This window comes from Serinus canaria, chromosome 19 (assembly GCF_022539315.1).
Source record: "Serinus canaria isolate serCan28SL12 chromosome 19, serCan2020, whole genome shotgun sequence".
NCBI lineage: Eukaryota > Metazoa > Chordata > Aves > Passeriformes > Fringillidae > Serinus > Serinus canaria.
Genome location: NC_066332.1, coordinates 7,008,678 through 7,029,106, shown reverse-complemented (window position 1 = coordinate 7,029,106; position 20,429 = coordinate 7,008,678). Strand labels below are relative to the sequence as shown.

The 20,429-nt window shown below is 50.1% G+C and overlaps 1 protein-coding gene across 3 annotated transcripts in view; it reads left to right on the top strand.

Moving 5' to 3' along the window:
* CAMKK1 (calcium/calmodulin dependent protein kinase kinase 1) overlaps positions 1-20,429 on the top strand; it is a 93,276-nt gene that overhangs the window by 40,764 nt on the left and 32,083 nt on the right. For all 3 annotated transcript variants that reach the window (XM_030231833.2, XM_009094892.4, XM_050981862.1), the window contains exons 3-7: positions 8,166-8,213; positions 10,214-10,267; positions 17,929-17,980; positions 18,511-18,644; positions 19,233-19,269. In XM_030231833.2, the coding sequence (XP_030087693.1) occupies positions 8,166-8,213; positions 10,214-10,267; positions 17,929-17,980; positions 18,511-18,644; positions 19,233-19,269 (325 nt within the window). The remainder of the gene's footprint in view (positions 1-8,165; positions 8,214-10,213; positions 10,268-17,928; positions 17,981-18,510; positions 18,645-19,232; positions 19,270-20,429) is intronic.

Sequence of the window (20,429 nt, the reverse complement as noted above, 5' to 3'; positions counted from 1 at the left end):
GAAGCAGGACGTGACTTGAGTGCCAGCTCTCCCATCCTGCAGTGCTGTGACTGTGCCAGGAGTGAGGCTTTTCTGAAATCTTTCAACATAACTGCAGTCAAGTGTGACTGGCACATTCCCATCTGCAAATTCAAAGTACTCCTTCCTCTTCCCCAGCATCTGCATCCTGGGGAGCAGGGGTTACTGCCTGGGGATGGGCAGTGCTTACTTTGACATGCAGATGTGGAGCCCTTGTGCCCCTGCTCCTGCAGCAGCTCTTGACACAGTGCTGTGGTCACTTCATGGTCACTTGGATGTCACTGAGAGAGCAGTGCTGCGGTGCAGCCCAGCTGTGCAGCACAGCTGGGCCTGCTGGAAGCCATCGTTCCTGTAAGTGGGGAATGGCTGTGGGAAGGGAGCCTGGGTGAGCTGGGATGGTTCTGGGGTGGGTGCTTGCCCTCCCAGAGGTGCTCTCAGGAGCTGTGCTGCCCTTCCCACCTTACAGGGATAGCATCTGTGCCCCATAAGGAACAGGATTAGGAAAATGCATGCTTGGATTCAGGGTAAGATGGGAGGCTGGGCACTGCATGGTGAGCAGTGTGTGACAGCCAGGTGAGTGTGCAGCCTGCTCCAGTGCCCAGTGCCACCACTGCTGCTGCCAGGTGGCTGCTAAGGGGTTGTTGTGCTGTGAGAGGCACTGGCAGTCCTGATCCCAGATGGGAGACACAGCAGGGAGCTCTGACAGAGCTGCAGAGCAGGTCTTCTGTTCTCTCAGGGATTCTAAGAGTTACCAGGGTCTCCATGTTGAGGCTTTTGGTCCTATTTGGGATGAAATCAGCCTGTAATTAGAAATACAGTCATGGTGCACTTGGCAGCAGCTGCTGCTGGGTGTCTGGTGGTCACTCTGATGTGCAGACCCCCAGAGAGCAGCAAGGCTGGTGGGCCACTGACAAGATCCAGGTCACCAGGCCCAGCACTGCCCTGACCTGCCTGCAAATGGCTCCTTGTTCTAGGCAAGCTGCACATTTGTATTCCAATCAGTGCCTCTCACCTGCTTAAAGCCCTTTGGGAGTTGGTTCTTTGCCCTTGCTCTGGGTTTCTGGCATCCTCAGTCAGTGCCTTTCAGCAGCAGAACATCCACTGCTCCAGCTCAGAGTCTGTGCAAAGCTGGAGTTCAGGAGCACTCAGGCTTTATCAGCAGCACTGTCAGTCAGGAGCAGGGATGGGGGGCACAGCTGCATGTCACAATTTCCTGTGGTGCTGATAGCCATCTCCCCTGAGCCTGCTTCCCTCTCCAGCAGGATGGCAGCTCAGTGCCTGCCTGTCAGTGATGCTGTATCCTGCACTGATCTGGAGAAATACTGGAGAGATGTGCTATGCAGAGAGAGTGGGGCTGCAGCAGAGCTGAATGCTCTGCCCTCACTGATGAATTATGGAAGAACATTGTGTTCTCTTAGAGAGACTGCTGAGCTTTTTAATGCTGCTTTAATATTTGTTCACAGGCTGGGAGGAAAACTTCTGCTCAGGGATCAAGAGCTACAAGAGCTGAAGCTGAGGGAGGATTTATCAAGTGGCAGCAGCAGGCAGTGAACTGGGGCTGTCCTGTCACTGGGACCATGCCACAGACACCTGCCTTCTGAGCACAGCTTTTGGATTTGTTCTTTAGGCAGGAGCCAGCTCCTGGGCTGGCAGGGCTGCAGCAGGGCTGGGGCTTGTTGTCTTGCACAAAGATGATTCCCAGAGACACCAATTAGCCAACTGCCCTTGGACAAAGAGTTGGCAGCTCCTGGTGTCCTGCAGCCACTGCTGACAAGTCTGGGTCTGCAGTTTTAGCTCTGCAAGAGAAGTAACATGTTCTGCTCTCCCAAGAGTGCTACTGTGTTTTAATTACCCTGATCTGTCATTTCTCTATCAAAAATTGAGCTGTAATTTTAACAGCTGCCTGTTTGTTCCCCTCCTTTCTTAGATTATCCATGGCCTGTGGCCTGGAAGGTTCTCTCAGTGCTGCCTTCCCTGGCAGGAGAGCCTGGTGGGGTTTCTGCTGCCTTGCTGCCTATCAGTGCTTTGCTCTGCCAAGGGAATGGCTCTGCCCTTAGCTGTGGCACAGAAGTGATTAAGCTGAAGCTGTTAAGGGTACACAGAGCTGCAGAGCTGAGGCACAAGCCCCAGAGTTTAGACCCACTTTGCCTCTGTTGATGTGACATTCCTGGCTCCTGCTCAGTGCTGGCAGCAAGGCAAGAGGAGAGGATTTTCCAGAGACTGCTAAAAGCAGCTTCTGCCTTGCTGCCCAGATGATGCCCTGGTGTTTGTATGTAGCAGGGAAAGACTCTGAAATCTTGTCCCTGTGTGACTGACAGAGCTTGTCCCATCTATAACAGCAGGTCTTGGATCTGTGAGAGGGGAGAGGTGCTGTGTGTTGGAAAGTGCAGTGCTGGTGGGTTTGGTTTGTTGTTTTGGTTTGGTTTTGGTTTTTTTTTTTCTATTCTGCTATTTTAAAGCAATTTTTTAGTTAGCCAAGAAAACCTTACTTGAAGTGTGGCTAGGAGAAGAATAAAATATGTCTTTTTTCAGGCTTTCTCCCCAGACCTGCCAGCACAGTTAATTGCTTTATACAGTCTCTTCTCCAGTCTCTTCCAGTTGCATTTCCTTTCCCTTTCACATGTCCCTTCCTCTCCCTGAATCCCAGATCCCCCTGCCCTGGTGTCCACGTTGTCTCTCCACCCTCTGGGATGTAGGAGACCATTCCAGGTGTCCCTGCAGCCATGGTAATCAGCTGCAGCTGTGTGTGCTCCAGCAGGACTGGAGAGGATGAGTCAGGCCAGGGCCTTCTCCCTCCCTGGAGATGCTCCTGGCCTGCAGATGCAGGGAGGAGAACGAGCTGACCAAGGGGATTTTCCTATGCTGGACTGTCCATGGCCTACTCCAGAGGCTGGAAAATAAATCACTTCTTTGTCCTTTCTTTCCTTGTTTTTTCTCATCTTTATCACAGCCCCCTGCTTGTTTGGCCAGCTGGTTTGGAACAGCTGGTGGGTGCCAAGAGCTGAGAGGCAGTGCCTCGGTGCTGACCCAGGTCTCACACTCCTCCAGGGCCTGGGACCTGCCTGCTTTTCTTCACAGAGTGATTTCCTTGCTGTGCACACAGGTGAACTCAGGCAGGAGCTGAGCTTCCCTTACTGTGGTGTTCAAACCAGAGCTCTTGAAAAGATTACAGATACTTGGAAAACATTTCTTCAAAGAAGACTCCCTCACATGGCTAATTTCTTTTCCTTGGATTAATTAACCTTTATTTAAAGTTGCATTTCCAACTTGTCTGAGGGTGAGGTTTGAGAGGAGGAGAAAGCCCAAAGCTGCAGCTGGAGGGGGGCTGGCAGGGTCTGCCCTGGTCCCACGAGTCCCAGGCTCCTGCATCAGCTCTGGGGCCTCAGGTGGGTGAGCCCAGTGCTGAGCTCTGCCCAGCCATGGCCAGGCCCCTGCAGCAGGGCTGGGCTTTCTTTTTGCACTTCTTTTTGCATGTTGTTTCAAAATCTGTTTATTTTCTTACCACCACTCGGTCTGGGCTTCCTGTCTATCCTTCTCTGTGCCTGAACAACTTTCTAATTTGAATTCATTGCTGCCCTCAATACCCATTTTCTGGCTTTTATTTTCATTTTTGCCTGTTTTCAGAACTGCCTTCACTTCCCCTTCTAGGCAGGATGAGTTTAAACCAGTGTTTCCTCATTTTCCTTCCATGCCTCTCTTTAAGGTGTATCTCTGAATTTTTCTTCCATGCCTCTCTTTAAGGTGTATCTCTGAATTGCTGGAAATTCTTTTTAGATTGGGGAATTTGGCTTTGTTTAGGGGACAAAATTCTCCATTATATATGTATTCTCCATTATATATGTATTTTCCATTATATGTATGTAGGCTGTTTGTTTTCAGATATGTTTGTTTTCAGAAAGGTCTGATTTTGGAAATCATCTCTGGTTCTCCCTTCCCACCCCTGCATCTCCCCTGGGACAGCAAAGGCTCCATTCTCAGTTTCTCAGGGTTTTTGTCACCCAGTGGTGGCCACAGTGGATTTCTGGAACTGGGCCTGGACTGCACTGTGCTTTATGATTTTGAACCAATTTTTGTTTTCTGTGGCATTGATTTCCCTTCCTTCCTCTCTGGGCTAATACCTTGGACTTGTTAACACAGAGGGCATCTTGTTTTTTAAGGTGAAACAATTATTGCACTCTTGGGCTGGCTCAGTCTAATTTGGTGACAGCTTTTCACTAAGGGATCTCATTAAAGTCCTGCTCTATTTGTATTTATCAGCAGCTGCAAATACATCAGCCTGATGAAATCAAGAGAATTGTACAATGTTATCTTAAAGAAACACTTGGCCAGAGATAGGTGTTTCTCTCTGATAAAGGAATAGGACAATTATCCCACTTCCTGCAGGAGAACCAAATAACAGCATAACAACCCTTCCAGAATGCAGCAGCACGTGGCAGGAGTCACTCAGCAGTGAATTATGGTCTTTTCAGCAAGAGGAAAAAACCACAGAAAGCACCTATAATCTGGTTTGATTTTTGCTGTGTGCAGCTCAAGGGCTGGAAGCCCTGCAGAGGCTGAGGGGATGGTGCTTCCCACCAGGAATTACCTGAGTGGAGAGCACTGGGGCTGTGGGCCAGCTGGTGACAGTGAGTGTCACCTATTTGTTATGCACTAAATTGAAAGAAAGACCAAACTATTTATTCGTTCCTTTAAAGAAAGTAGAGGAATTAATCATTTCATTTACTTGCATAATCCAAAATTCTTGCATTGCATTTGGGTAAAAAAATGCTGTGAAAAATGTCAGTGATTTTTTTAAGAGTGATGGACCTTCCAAGGGGTGAACTCTGGGGGGCTGTGCTGCACATCTGGTCACTGCCTTTCCCTTGGAACTTTCTGGGTGTTCCCTCCCAGGGTTTATCCACCCCTTTCAAAAAACTGTCCCCAAAAGTGGGGGGTTCTGGTGCCACAAGCTCCATCTAGCAGCAGTGAAGCACCAGGGAGATGCTTCAGGTGTTCAGGCTGGTGGGGATAAGAAGGGTGATTTGTGGCCAGAGGTGGGAGGGGTGGTGGGAGGTCAGGGGCAAAGGAATTGGTGGCACAGGGATAAGGCAGAGTCTCTGCTCCTGCTTTGTGAGTAGGGATGGATGGATGGATGGATGGAGGGATGGATGATGGATGGATGGATGGATGGATGGATGATGGATGGATGGATGGATGGATGGATGGATGATGGATGGATGGATGGATGGATGGATGGATGGATGGATGGATGGATGGATGGATGGATGGATGGATGGATGGACTGCAACCCATACAAAGGATTCTGCTCCTTCTGGAAGGTGGAAAAAATGCCACCATGGCTTCCTTGGCAGTCTGTGAGCAAGAAGAAGCAGCATTTGGTGCTTTAGAAATGCCATCTTGGCTTGAAACAGGATCCTGAGTGCAGAGCAAAGGGCTGATGGCTGTGTGTGAAAGGCTTCATCTGCTCCTGCAAGTGATCCCTGCTCAGGGAGGAGGCCTCCTAGCAAGACCTGGTTTGAAGAGCAGGAGATGTGAGGTGGTTGGAGGCCTTCTTGGAGGAATGGTCACTTCTCCTGCCTGTTCCAGCTGCTCCAGTGGGAGTTTCACCCTCTGCAGCACTGCAATTTTCACAGGACTGGGTGAGGGGTACAAAGCTGAGCACAGAGAAACCAGAACAAGAGACATCATTAGAAAAGTGTTGCTGTTGAATTTGTGAAAATCACCACAGCCTCACACTGGGAAGTGAATCTGCTGGCACATGTTGCAGAGGAATTTGTCCTCCTCGTGTCCACATCCTGGGTTCCTGCATGCTGTCCCCTCCTTTGGGGAGGGTCATCTTTCAGGCCCCTCATGCCTTGCATCTTGGCTTTTGCTGGGTCATGCTTTCTCCTCTCCTGGTGCTCCTAGTTCTGATGGATTGGTTTTTACCTTTGGAAAGAAATGTGCTTTGCTACCAGCAGAGTTAATACACTTCTATGGCCCCATTACTCACAGATGGCTGCTCTTCCCTGTCAGGGAGCTGGAAAAAACTTCCTTCCCTGGCAACAAGATCAAGATTTAAACCACTCCTTGTTTTCCTGACAAGCCATGAGGGAAAAAAGTCATCAGTTCCCATTCCTTTCATTGTGATGGTCTCTTGAGTCAGGAGCATTAGGAATGCTTTCTGGTTGGTGATGGAGGAGAGTCAAAATTTTTATCTCCCACACCTGTGCTGGTCCTGAGAGGCAGAGGAGTGTTGTTGTTGGTGGGAATGCTGCAGGGACTCACACTCCTGTTCTTACAAATGGACTGAAGGCATCTGGCACTGCTTTTATGTTGTAGTGCTGCTTCTGCAAATGGTAGGGCTATTTTGAGTTTTTTGGGAAGGCTAATCTACCTGTCTGCATGTTTTATATCAGCTTTGTTCCCAAACTAGTGCAGAGGCTTGCTGTGAATTTCCAGCCTGCTTTAGTGCTTGGCAGTTTTGGGGAGAAATGTTCACAAATGCTGGCTTGGGAAGTGCATTCCATCTGAGGCTCAGCCCACACCTTGTCCTGGGTTGGAAAATCCTCCTTTTCCTCACCCCATCAAGGTGGGGGCTCTTCCCTGCCCTGCAGTGCAGCTCAGTGAGGACAAGGCAAACTCCACTGCAGCCACTGTGCCTGGTGCCAGCACTGCAGAGGTGCCAGCAGGAGCTCCAGCTCTGCCCAAGCTTGGCTCTGCAGCAAGGTGTGCAGCTCCAAAGGAAGGGTGGCTTCAGCACCAGCTGGCTTTGTGGATCTTCTGTTCCACCTTGTTTTCCCCTTTTTCCACCCCTGGTCTGTAGAGGAGCTGAGCACCCCATCCCCACATTCCATCCCTGGGTTTTCATGGCTGGATTCCTCAGCAGCAGAGATCAGAGCTGCTCTGGGGTGATTGATCTTAGCAAATACTGTGTCAGTACCACTGTTTGATGTAAGAGCCTGAATGAGGGATGTGGGACTCCTGGCAGCTCTCCAAATGCAGTTTATTGGACCCAAGGTGTTACAGCAGTGCAGGGTGGTGGGTGACAGAGCTGTGCCCACAGCTGGCAGCTCCAGCTGCAGGCAGGCCTGGACACCCTGAGTTTAGGTTACATTGCATTCTAGACTTTTCTTTGCTGAGCATCTTCATACAGCACAACCAATCTATACCTTAACTTTTACCTATAGCCCATCATAACTACTATAATTAAAGACATTCGTGTTACTGTTCTCCAATCACTCACAGTCAGTACATTGCAGTCTAAGCTAGAAGTTGTTTTTCAGTTTTCTTGCAGTTGAAAATTCTGAGCCCTTTTTTCTACCTGCCACATTTGCTGCCTTGTTTGCCTGTGCTCTCTTTCTGCTTGGTAAAAACATCTTCTTGTTTGGGTGGGTTTATCCTTTGCTCTAAGCCATAAAAACCCCTTCTAATAACACACCCTTTGACTCCTTGGTTACCCAGTCAGACTGGCTCAGCAATTCTTTTCTTTTTTATAAAAACTTGCTTCCATCTCTATTCCTTCTTCAGATTCTACATTCAAAAATCTTCCTGCCAAGCACACATAGCTGTGAGACTTTCTTGTCAAACTCTCACCCTTCCCTACAGTTTGTGTTGCCCAGCAGAGGATCTGGGCTCTGTGTGCTCCCCTGCAGGAGCAGCCCACCATGCAGGGGAGGGTTCCTCTGGTGCAGGCACAGCCAGAGGGGCTCTGTGTGTGCCAGGCTGGTGTTGGGGAGGGCACAGGCTCATGCTGGTACCCTGGGCTGGATGCTGGGGGCTGCCAGGCTCTGAAAGCCCAGGGAAGCTGGGACAGGAATTTTCCTGCCTGGCACTGAGCACAGTCCAGCAGAGAGGGTTAAAGTAAACAGGCCAGGGGCTGCTGGGCTGAACCTAGGGCAGTGTTGGGGGACTGGGATGGCTTTACACCAGCACAATCAGAATCAGAATTCAGCCCATAATTGTTTTGTCTTGGGTTGTCAAAAAAAAAAAAAAAAAAAAAAAGAAAGAAAGAAAGTAAAAAAAAGCAGTGCTTGTAGTGTAACATACACCAGTGTAAGTGAGATTAGGTCTTTAATTATTTAGCACTCTGCTACTACTTGAACCTGATTCAAACTCAGTCATTTCCTTTACCAATACTCTAATTATGTTCTCCTTTTGATCTGCAGGACTGTGTGCAATTAAACCAGTACAAGCTGCAGAGTGAAATAGGCAAGGTAAGATCTGGGGTTCATGCTGCTCACACCAGCCTGTGTCACACATCTGAGCAGGGCTGGAAAGGCTGTGCCAGCCCAAGGGACATCACTGGCCAAGGCTCCTTGCAAGCTGTGTTTGGTTTGGGGATTTTTTTTTTTATTGTTTTTGAGGGGTTTTTTTTCCATATTAGTTTGAGCAAGTTTTGTTCAAGGTCTCAGTGAAGTTCCTTCCTTTGAAATCTAGATTTATTTTTCCTCCCTCAGAAGGTGCCTAAGCTGGCTCCCTTTCAGAGGTGTTTGCTTGCCAAATGTAACACTAAGAACCTTTGATACATTAATACAACACAACAAGGAAACAAAAACCCAAAAAATGATCAGGGCAGGTGTTTGCTCCCCATCAGGACTAATTAAAGTTTTTACATCCCATGAAATGTTTGTTTAATTCCAGTGCATGTTTAAAAGCTGCAGAATGATTCACAAGTGGTTCCTGTGAAGTTCTTTGGAGGTCTGGGCTGGTGAGCAGCTCAGACACCTGCACCTCTGGCCGTGTGCCCCCGCTGCAGACGGCTGCACAGGCAGTGCTGCTGTCTGGGAGCTGTGCCTGCCTCTGCAGCTGGAGCTGCACCCTCAGCTGCAGACACCTCCAGCACAAGTTTAATTTAATTAGCCCAAATGCCTCCAAAATGAGAGGCCCCAGGCTGTGGGGTGGCCCCCCCACCATCTGTGCCATGGGCTGTGCCTTTGGCTGCTGGCAGGGGGAGGGAGCTGCAGGTAGCACTGCTGGCACAGCAGGTGCCATCCCAAACCCACACACAGCTTCAGACCCACTTTGGGCTTCTGTGTGATTTAAGGAGAGTGTGAAACCTTCTCTCAGGTGGATTTGTCCCTGCTCCCTCCTTCCCTGTGGGTCACAGCAAGCAGGTGGGCACTGTGAGGTTGGTAGAGGGTCTGCTGTGCTTCTGGATCAGCCAGATGGCTTGTGAGTCTCCCCTGAGACCAGAACCTTATTTCAGCTCTCAGTGAAGTCAAGAGAAATATTTTGAAAGCCCTGGTGTTCATCCCACTCATTTATTCAATAGACATATATCAGGAATAATACCTGATCACATCCTGCTTGCATAAAAAGAGTGTTTATTGGGACTTTGAAAAAGCAGCAGTTTGGGTGGAGCTTGGCTTCAGGCTGTCCCTGGAGCTGTGGGTACAGCAGCAGTCCATGCCTGGGCAGCATGTGCTTGGTGAAAACAGGAGAAGTGTTCATGCAGAATTTCCAAATTTGCACCAAGAAACTGCTTCTCTCTGCTGCCCACCCCTGTGTGGGTTCAGACAGACGTGGTGGCTTGGCTCAGGGCAGGGGGTGGTGGGCTAGCACTCAACTCCTCCAGACATGGATGATCCTCCAGAGCTGCCCAAGCATTCAGCCCTGCTGTAGGGTCACAGCACCTGAGGCTGCTCAGGCTCAGCATGGCCTGGGGCCAAGGGAGTTGTGGGGTTTTTTCCCAGCTGTGGTCCTCCAGTACAGGAATGTGCTCTCTGCTGACAGAGAGACAAAACTATCTTTTGTTCCCTTAAAAAGGTAAAAAGTGTAGAAGTTTCTTTCTTTGATTTGGTAAAAAAACACTTCATAGAATTTAGGAGACTTCAAACTTCAGGAGAGCCATAGGACAGGAGCCAAAAAGTCTGGCTTAAGCAATTTGCTAAAAATAAAGAGAATAAAGAAACTAATTGCTTTTGTAAAGTGTTTTATTAGGAGCAAGAACTTCTTGCACCTGGCTCAGTTTTTCTCTGTAAAGAGTTTTGTTATTCTGCCTTTTATTAAAACTTTTTCTGTTTCCAGCATTACTACAGAAGCCATCTCGCTAATTTTATGCTTTCTAAAGTAGCTGGGCTATCTTGAGTGTGATACAGATCTCTAAAAGCTTATGAGACTTGGCTGGAAGAAACCATCTATCACCCCAGCCTGGAGCAGCAGGAGGATGAGGTGGAGCTGCTGAGCTGACCCTGCAATTCCTGTTCCTTTTCAGGGCTCCTACGGCGTGGTGAAGCTGGCCTACAATGAGAACGATGACAAGTACTATGTGAGTGTTCCTCTGCTCTGCTCCTCTCCGTGCTGCTGTCCCCCCTGGCAGCTGGCTGCTCTCTGCCTGGCTGCTTTCAGCACTGTCCCTGGGATTTTGGGGGGCTTGCAGGAGCTGAGGCTCCCGCTGGGCACGGAGCTGCTGCGAGGGAGGGATGGGTGGGTGCCTTATGTAACAGGCAGAACATGCTGCTGATCTGCCTTGGCATTTGCTAGCTATGAAACAGGTCACCTGAAATTAGAGACATGTGGGTGGTGGTGTTCAGCACCTGCTGTGCATTGGAAGCCTGGCCTGGAAGGAGCAGGATACAGTAAATCAGGGCAAGCCCACTGATGGGGAGAAAATGATGCATCTGACTCCATGGTTAGCAGAAGGCTAATTAATGACTTTATTATACTATGTTATTCTATACTATATCACACTACATCTAAACTGAATCTGCACAAGCACCCAACTGCCCAGAATCTCATGACTGTCAGCCCACAGTCCCCACACACACCTGGCCCTGACAGGCCAAGGAACAAAACACCACGTGTGGGTAAACAATCTCCACATTGCATTCCACTTTGGCACAAACAGGCACAGCAAATGAGATAAGAATTGTTTTGATCATTCACTGAGGTTCAGAGAATGTGAATCTCAGAAATATTCTTGGGAAGATGTGCCCTGCTTTTCTCTGTGAAGGTGAATTTCTCTGTGAATGGTGAGGAGGGCTCCATGAATATCAGAAGGCTAAATAATTACTTTATTGTGCTATATTATTCTGTGCTATATTGCACTATGTTACGTTACATCTAAACTGAATCTGCCAAGCACTCAACCCTGCACAGAATCTGGTGACTGTCAGCCCACAGTCCCAACACACACACCTGGCCCTGACAGGGCAAGGAACCACAACACCATCACTGTGGGCAAACAATCTCCATGTTGCATTCTGCTTAGGCACAACACAGGAGCAGCCAATGAGATAAGGATTGCTTTGATCATTCTTTTCTCTGCTTCTCTCACTGCTTCTCTCAGGTTCAGAGAATGTGAATCCCACAGCAGGGGTGTTTTGTAAGGAAATGGGGCAGTTTCCCAGGAAAAGGCTGAGCAGTGTGCTGTGGCTGGGCACTGCCAGGCTCCCTGCATCCCACCCCCTGGGCATGCCTGGGGGACAGTGAACCAGGCTCACTGCCAGGGCATGAGGTGTAGGCTGCAAGACTGGAGGCAAATCTTGGGGTTTAACAAAGCCAGAGTTGGAGAGTTTCATACTCCAAAAGGCTCCTGCTCTGGGCCTCCCCTTTCAGAGGGAGCTGAATCCCAGCCATCCCAGCTGGAATTCCTGTGAAATCTGCCTGCAGATGTGCTCATGTCCCTGGGCTTGCCCTGTGGCTTGTTTTGTTCAGGCTGAGAGCAGGAGCTGGAAGGAAGGAAAACTTCCTTGCTATGTGTGGCTGTGCCTGGAGGCTTCTGGAAGGAACTTCCAGCAGTTTCTGATGGATGCCAGAGCAGGAATCTGCTGAGCTGTGTGCTTGCAGTGCTGCTGAACCTCAACCCAGCCCAGCCCTGCTGCTCCACACTATTTGGTGGGAGTGTGCTGCTGCTGCTCCTGCCTGTGGATGAAAAAAGCCCACCAGAGCAGCCAGGCAGGCTGGTGTGCTGCCTTGGGACAAAGGGCAACAGGAAGGTGCTGTGGAACATAAAGCTTGCTCATTCCCCACTGCTCCCCAGGTAGTTTTTCCTCCCTGACTCTTTATTACAAGTGACACACCAGGCTGAAGTGGTCAGGTGGGAATTGTGTGCCTGTGGGTATTCCTCAGCCTTTCTGGAACTGCAGCAGGAATGTCTTGAAATGAAGGATGGAAGAGATGAGACAAAAACCTGGACAAGGTGCCCTGGAGCTGGCCAAGGAAAGGAGCCACAATTCTTTCCATCTCCCATCCTTTCCAAGCTGATTCACAGCTGCACCAGAGCTTTTTCCAATGGCTCCTTTTCTCTGCTGCCCTCCAAATCCTCCCTGCCATGCCCTGCAGCAGGATGGTTTGTTCTGCAGAGAGTGGTGGTGCCAGCCCTGGCTTCCCTGATCCATCTGTCCCACCAGCACAGGCATGCCAGCACCAGGAGCACAGAGTGGGAATGCATCACATCCATAAATCATGTTTATTGCCAGCTGAAAATACTTTTCCTTTGAAAATTGTCATCCTTACATTTTGCCATGTAAGGGTTGTGCAATCCTACAGGATCCTTGCAGGGCACTGCCCTTTTCTTTAGGAAATGCCATTGAGGTGCCCAGTGGTGGGCAGGGCATCTCTTACAGCTCAGCAGGGGAGAGCTGGCTGTAGGGTAGCACTGCCTGCTGCATTCCTGTCCCTGTTCTGGGGGCAGATTAACCCCATGGAGGCAGATTTAGCTGGTCACATCCAAACCAAAAGTGAAAGGCTGTGTGCAGCTCAGCCTGGTGTGTGTTAGTTAATCCCCCCTTGATCTTGGATTCTAATCTAAGCAAACACTTTAAAGGTGCTGCAGCCCAGGAGGGGCACCTGAGGCTCACCTGGGGGCAGGCAGGGCACAAAGACCCCCTCAGTGCCAGCCCTGCAGTGATGTGCTCTTGGCTTCACCCCATCCTCCTTTTGGGGTTGAGCTGATCCTAGGCTGGGAAGGTGATGCTGGGAGGGAACTCTGAACTCTGTGTCCCTTGTCCTTGTTCCCCTCTTGGCAGGGCAGGGGGAGCTGTCCCCCTCCCCAGGGCAGACACATGCCTGGCACCCTCATCCTCCCAGCCAGCTGTGCTTGTTTTCTGGAGGGCAAGCCTGGTGGAGACCCCTCTGCTTTTCCAGGACATGAATCCAGCTCAGGAGCTGGCAGACTTTTCAGAGCTTCAGAGGAACAGCTGATTGCATCACTGGCTAATGGTTGCTCAGCTCTCCACCTGCTGTGCCTGGCCCTGGAGCTCTCCCAGAGCTGAGACAGCTTCCATCCTGTGCCCTGCTGTCCTTCCCATCCCTGCTCCTCAGCACTGCACCCAGGGGTGCCTAATGACTCTCACCAGCAGTTAAGAGAAGCAATTGGGATTCTAACAGCTGGGAAGGGCCTTTTCTGTGTGTTTGTTTTCCCCCAGATTTAGCTCTGGAGGGTGATTTTTGTCTCAGTGCTGAAAAGCAGTAAGAAGTGATTGGAGAAATCAGCCCTTGGTGATTTCCTGCAGTGAGCAAGGCCAGGTTGGATGGGCTTGGGGCACTCTGGTCTAGTGGAAGGGGTCCTTACCCATGGCAGGGAGATGGAACTGATGATTTTTAAGGTCCCTTCCAACCCAAATCACTCTATGATATTCTGCTTCTAGAACTGATTTTCATTTGCAGTGGTTCAGCATGAGGCCAGGCTGTTGCTGCCTTTACTGTCTTGAAGCTAGTGTGCTGCAATAACAAGGACCAACATTGTAAAAAATAATTAAAAACAATTATTTAGGAGTATAATTCAGAGTGTGGCTCCTGATTCTTGCTGAGGTGTGGGAGCCTTTGCTAGCTCCCTTCAAAAAGGCAGAGTTTATAGGGAGCAAGGACTGAATAGAGCTCCTGTCAAAGCCAAAGGAAAGGCTGCTGCTGCTTTAATGACTTTTGGATCTGGCCTAGAATTAGGAAAAACTCTCAAGAAAAAAATTCAAGCACCACATTTGGGAAAAGATGTAGATGGGTTGTGTTTACTTTGTGGGTTTTTTACCTTCCATTAAAGATGAGGGAGTGCTTCTAAGAGCTTTGCCCTTGGTTGCTGTGAGCACCACAGTGCCTGGCAGGGCTGGGAAGTGTCCTGGCTCACATCACTGGATGCAGGGAATGTGTCAGGCCATGGAAACTGGAATTTCTGCACCAGGCATGTGAGCCAGTGCTCCCTCCAAGGAGGAGACCCCACTGGAAAGCAGAGCTGGCTGCCAGGGCAGAGGGCCCTGCTGCTCCTGGGGCACATGAAGCTGTCACAGCTGTGGGGCTCTGCCAAGGAACCCTTCACTCTGGAAAGGTTTCAGTGTCTCAGTTTGAAGGAGATGCTTTGACAATGACTAAGGGAAAAATCAAAGGCCAAGTTCTGTGAAAAAGCAGCAAATAAAAAGCAAAGGCAAATGTGTCCAGGGAGAGATCTAGATTGGAATCATTGTGCTGATGGAATTTGATTCTTTGATGCCTCAGGTCATGTCTTCCTCCTATTTTCAATCTCTAAATCAGCTTGCAAAGAAAAGTGGTGATGATGGGCATTTGTTATGCTACTGCTGGAATAAAGCAACAGCATTTAGATTGTCAGTGGATTTTTCTTTTTTTCATCCTTCTTTTTAAATCTTGTTTCCTAAGAAACAAGATTTGTGTGATTGTGCTCTCTGCCTCTGTTTGTACCTAACAGTCTTTGCACAGAGGGCTGTTTCCTACCAAGTCCCAGTGATGGGGAGAAATTCCTTCCAAGTTTCTGAAAGGAGTGGCTGAACAAAGGGCTGTTGCTGAGAAGGCCAGCAGCAAGCCTTGAACTTTCCAGCCCCTGGAGAAGCCACTTTGGTTGCCATCCAGGAGGGAAGGGAAGGCACAGCTCCTGCATTTCCCATCCCCTGGCTCACATAACAGCTGCTGAACCACTGCCAGCTGCTCTCCAGAGCAGTGGGGAGCAGGGAAGGGATCTCTGGCTCAGTCCAACACCTCGTGCTGCTCAGCTGAAGGCTCTGGCTCACCCAGGTGACAGCAGGATCCCTGGAGGCACCTGGGGACAGGACTCATCCCTGCTGGGGTGGCACAGTGTGGATGGGGCACAGCCTGATGGTGGAATTCTGCTGGTGGGACAAAACCCAGGACAGGATTTTAAGGCCATGGCAGCTAAGCCTGTCTGGTTTAGGATTTTCTTTCAGTTCTAACACTCCTCTTTGCCAGCAGAGCTTCCTTCTCAGCTGCTTTGTCTGAGGGGTGTTGTTGTTAGGCAGGCCAGGTGAAGAGCTGGAAACACTCTCTGGTCTGTTCAGCATTCCCACAGGGTGCCCTCATGCACTAGCAGAGGGTTTAGGTGGTTAGTAGGGATTTTAGAGCAGCATCCCACTCCCCTGGCAGCTGTAGGTAGGGACTGTGCACAGGCTTCTGCCCTTGCAGCACAGGTCTCTCCCTTAGCAAACATTCTGAGCATGTGAGAGCATCACCAAGGACAGGTGATAAGTTCACTTGGCTCAGTCATTTTGTCACCCTCCCAAAACCAATGGCCTTCTTGCCCCTGTCATTACAGCTCATGGTCCTGCTGCTGTGAGTCACAGGCATTCCTCCTCTCCATAAACCTGGGATCTCCTTTCCTTAGGCAGCTGCCCCGTGGCTTCCAGCTGTAGGGTTGAGCTTGGATAATAAACAAACATCAGAGAAAAGCACTCAGTTCCTGCTGTTTCTCCAAGGGACATGTCCATGCTCAGGAGGAGGATGTGTGGAGGAAATCTCCAGGCTCCCTCTTTTCCTGAGAAGACTGAAGCAAAATCCCTCAGCTTGGCTCTGAGCTGGTTCTTTATCAGAAAGGCATTATCTGGGTAATTAGCTCTGCCTGTGAGTACAAATGTCTTTGGCTCTGTCAGGCACTGAGCCTGGAAGGAGAGGTTTGCTGAAGCATCCCTGAGAAGGAGAGGTGTGCTGAAGCATCCCTGAGAAGGAGAGGTTTGCTGAAGCATCCCTGAGAAGGAGAGGTTTGCTGAAGCATCCCTGAGGTGCTGCCAGTGCAGCAGCCAGCAGTCAGGAGGAAGCCTGGTCCTGCCAGCTCACTGTAATTTAAGTGAGGCTTCACAGCCACGTGCCCTCCTCTCTGCTCTTGTGATAATTAAGTGGTTCTGGCCTGTTGCATGATGAACTTTGCTGTTTGGCCCTGTTTGAGTTTGTCAGCACAGTGGGACAGGTCCTCTCTTCTGACCCAGCCCTGCCTGTGCAGCAGCAGATCCTGGTGCTCCAAAACTGGTATGAGCACATCCTGGTGCTTCTTTCCAGCAGTAGTGGTGCTTTGCAGTCACCTCCCCTGCCATGCAGTAACCCCCCACTGCCCCTCAAGTGTCCTTCAAGGAGTTTGGGTGGCAGCAGGAGCTCCTGTTCCCTCCATTTCTGTCCCCAAGAGCAAGTCCTGTCTTAGCTATGGCTCCTCTCTGTGCCTTCCTGCTCCCTGCAGCTTCTCCTGGGAAGGACTGTCCTGATGTGGGCATGGCTGCTGGTGATGGTTCAGTTCCTCAGGCTGAGGCCCCCAAGCTCCCAAACTCAGGAGCTTTCAGCAGCAAATTGCATCTTCTATTTCATCCTTTTTCAAAGCTCCTTGCCAGAGGGCAGCAAGGACTCAAGATGGGATTGGAACAAGGGGAGAGTTCTCCTCCTGGGTTGGCAAGGGTTGAAAGAGAAATGGATGTGCTAATTCCTTTGATTTTTCTCATAAATTTTCATGATGGAGAGATAAAATGGGAAGCGTAGGAAGTCCTCCAGGCTCGGTCCTGGCCGTATTTGGAGGTGGTTGTGCACATCTTGGATCCTCTTCCAGCAGACCATGAGTCATTTGGCTGCCTGCATTGGACACAGAGCTGTGCTAAGTCAATGACAAGCACTTCTGAGTCTGTCTCTCAACACCATCATTCCTAACAGTTGGTTGGAGCTGTCAGGCAGGATTGAAACACTGCTCAGTGTCTCCTCTCAATTACATGGGTGCAAATCCAGAGGATTTCATGGATCAGTACCAAAAATAACAATCCTCTCAACAGGCATGAACCTGGGAGCACTGATGGGAGGTGGGGATGTTTGGGCACGTGGTGCCATCATTGCCAGGAACAACAGCTTGGGAAGGAGCTCACTGGAATGGCTTTGGTGACCTGTTCCTGCTGTGGGGGTTAAAAACAGGTAATGGAATGGGCAGAGACCCTGCCTCTGTGGTACTGATGCAAAATTCCTGGGAGTTGGACTGTGTGCTGCAGGGCTCCTTGGTTAGGTAGACTGTGTAGGGGTCACTCCAGTGGGAATTACCTATGGGATGCTGTATTAACAGGAGTAACCCCTGGGGCAGGGGAAGGAGTGAGTGACCATCCCAGCTCCTGGAAGCACAGACTGTTCTCCCAAGCAAATTGTACCATGAGCTGGTTTCTCATTAAATATTCATCTGCTGGGCCACTTGGGGGGTTGGAGTGGCCCTCCAAAAGGTTATTAATGCACAGAGCAGATGGAGGCACAAAAACTGCTTGTTAAATTCAGATTGCCTTTTGCCACTATGCTAATGCCAGCTGGGTGGCAGGAGAATTACCCTGACCCCTTCCCACACCTCATCTGTCTGGGCTCAGTTTCCTTCTTATACAAGAGCAAACATAAGATGAAGCAGCCTTGAAGTGGCTCTGAGCTGGAGCATCATCCAAAACAGAGGAACCCACCTCTTCCCTCAAGCTTCTGGCCCAAATGCAGAAATTTGGCTCCTTTTTCTTTGTTCATTTGAAAATAAATCATAATTTTTCATGGGGAATGATGAATGGAACAGATGGCTAGTGCTTTCAGGAAAGCCTGGGTCAGTGTCTGTCTGGTGTGGCCACCACTGACCAGAACCTTTCTCTAGGCTGAGGAGCAGCTCTGAGCCAGTCCCTGATGCCCAGCATACTCCAGGTCACAGCAATCAGCTCTTTGGCTCCTGTTCAGTTTTAACACTGCTTTTTCTTCTTCCTCCAGGCTATGAAAGTCCTCTCCAAAAAGAAGCTCTTGAAGCAGTATGGATTTCCACGTGGGTATCTCACACTTAGAGCTCTGCCTGTGGTCCTCAGCCAGATCTCTCTGTAGAAACATTGCCTGCAAGGGGGGCAGGACGTGGCCTCCTGTGACAGCTGCCCATGTGACAATGGAGCTGGTTAAAAGGGGCTGGGGAGGGGGCAGATACAGCCACAGTTGGGAAATCCAACACACTCAGTAATGGGATGCCTGGCTCTAATTTTTGTGAGTCTCTTTGAAGTGGTGACTCTTCCATGTTTCACCGTTTATGAGGCCTCATTAAGCACTGGAATTAGGCAGGGTGTTCCCCTCCTTCCCTTCCCCTGGGATAGCACCTGGCTGCAGCCTGGGCCTTGGGATGCCCCAGATCCAGCTGGGAGCAGCTGCTCTCAGTGGGCCTTGGAGAGTTCAGCTCCAGCTGGGAGCCTGCAGAGCTCTGGGATGAGAACAAGGTGATGAGATCTTGCAGAACAGCTGGAGGGGTGATCAGAGGGGCCAGTGCTGCTGCCAAAGGAGGAATTCCTCACTGTGCTGTCCCACTTGCAGGTCGGCCTCCTCCCAGAGGGTCCAAAGCATCCTCTGGAGAGCAGCCCAAGCCCATGGCACCCCTGGACAGAGTCTATCAGGAAATAGCCATCCTAAAGAAGCTGGACCACATCAATATTGTTAAGCTGATAGAGGTGAGCTGCTTCTCCACCCTGAGTTATGCTGAAACAAATCTGGTTTGTATTGCAACAAGAGGGTTTTTCTTCAGCTGTTCCTACTTCAGCCAGGACTGGTTTAAAATAGATGTTCAGAAATTTAGGCTGGTGATTCCAAGCAAAGTCTTACTGACTGTGTGGGACAAACTGCACTCTCAGCCTGAGCTCTGGGCTGGTGCCCAGGAGAAGGCAGCTCACTGTGCTGCTAGAAATGGCACTGAGCTTTGGTCACTGAAACTTGTGTGCAGACAAGCCTGGGAAGGTGCACAAGTGCAAGGCTCCAGTGCCATTTTCATTGTTGACTGAGGTCAGTTTAGGACAAGCAGTGCCTTTACTGGTAGGCTGTTTCTCCAAATACAGGCAGAACCCCAGATTTTTCTGGAGACAGGAAAACCTGTCCTCCAAAACCCCACTCTTCAGGACTCTAAATATCAACCTAAATTGTTCTCAGTGTTCTGCAGCCCAGCACAATGTACTGGGACTGTTACTTGCTTAAAAATAATTTTTTTTCCCTGCTGTTTTTCACTTTTTTTTCCTCTTTCTCCTTATTTCTCTGTGATCTCTCAGGTCCTTGATGATCCTGCAGAGGACAACTTGTACATGGGTATGTGAGTCTCATAAGCTAACAGAACCATCTGGGCTTGGGCCTGGTGGTGCAGGTGACACGTGCCAGGACTCGGGGTCAATACGGGAGGAAACTTGTGCCAACCTCTGCAGACTTTTTTGTTTTCTGCCAAGTTAAAACGCCTGTAAATGCAGCTGGGATGGAAAGGCCCCGTGCAGTAGGGTAAGGCAACCTTGTGTCAGTGCAGCTGTGCACACCTCTTGGCCATGGGGACACTGGAAAGACCTGGCAGCTGCTCTGTCCCAGCTGATTCCAGTCCTGGAGCCAGCAGGGAAGAGAAGGGTGCAGGATGGTTTCCTTGTCCTCCTGCTGTGAACCTTCTGTAGGCTGTGGATGGTGGTAGTGACTCCAGAGTCACTCCAGTCCTGTCTGGGAGTGCTCCCAGAGGCTCAGGACCTGCTAAGGGAGCAGCACTCCCACCTTTGGAAGCCGTGCCTGACTGGGTGTTTATGCAGAGGGTGAGGGAATTCCACCTATTTTGTCTTCCTCTCCTCCAAACCCTGGCAGTGCCAGCCATCCCTAATCCCCCCTTTGGGTAAAACATTGAGGGACAGGCCTGGGAGGCCCTGAGGTGCCCTCTGAGATGGGCTGGAGGAGGGGATGACTGACCCTTTTACATCTCTGCTTCTCCAAACTGCTTCCTGATGAAGTAGGTTCAAAGACTGCTCCTCATGAAATAATTATGGGACACTTCTGAAGCTGCCTGGAGGAGGACTCTGCCTTGCAAATGAAGCAATTTGCCTTTGAAAGGCCACTTTTCCCTTTGGGCAGAAGCCCCAGTGGCATCTGGCAGCATCTCAAAGTGATGGCACTCGTGGTGGGGAGGGTGATTGAGGCTGTTGTTTGAAGGACTAAACTCCTGGGGATGGAGGAAAGGGGAGAGATGAGGTAGAAAGCTGCAGAGAGGAGACAAAACCCCAAAACTCAACCCAGCTCTATCTGTGGAATCAGAGAGCCATCCCAGAAACAGCAGCAACAGCAGCAGGACAGGTGGGGCATCCCCTGGTCCTGTTGGAGGTTGTGCTGGTCCCTGAGTGATGAGCAGAAGCCATGTCCCTGCTGTCCATGTTCCATCACCCCTTTCCTCTGCCTGGGCTCCCCTCAGTTCAGGAACACCCAGCTCCTGCCCCTGCAGCTCC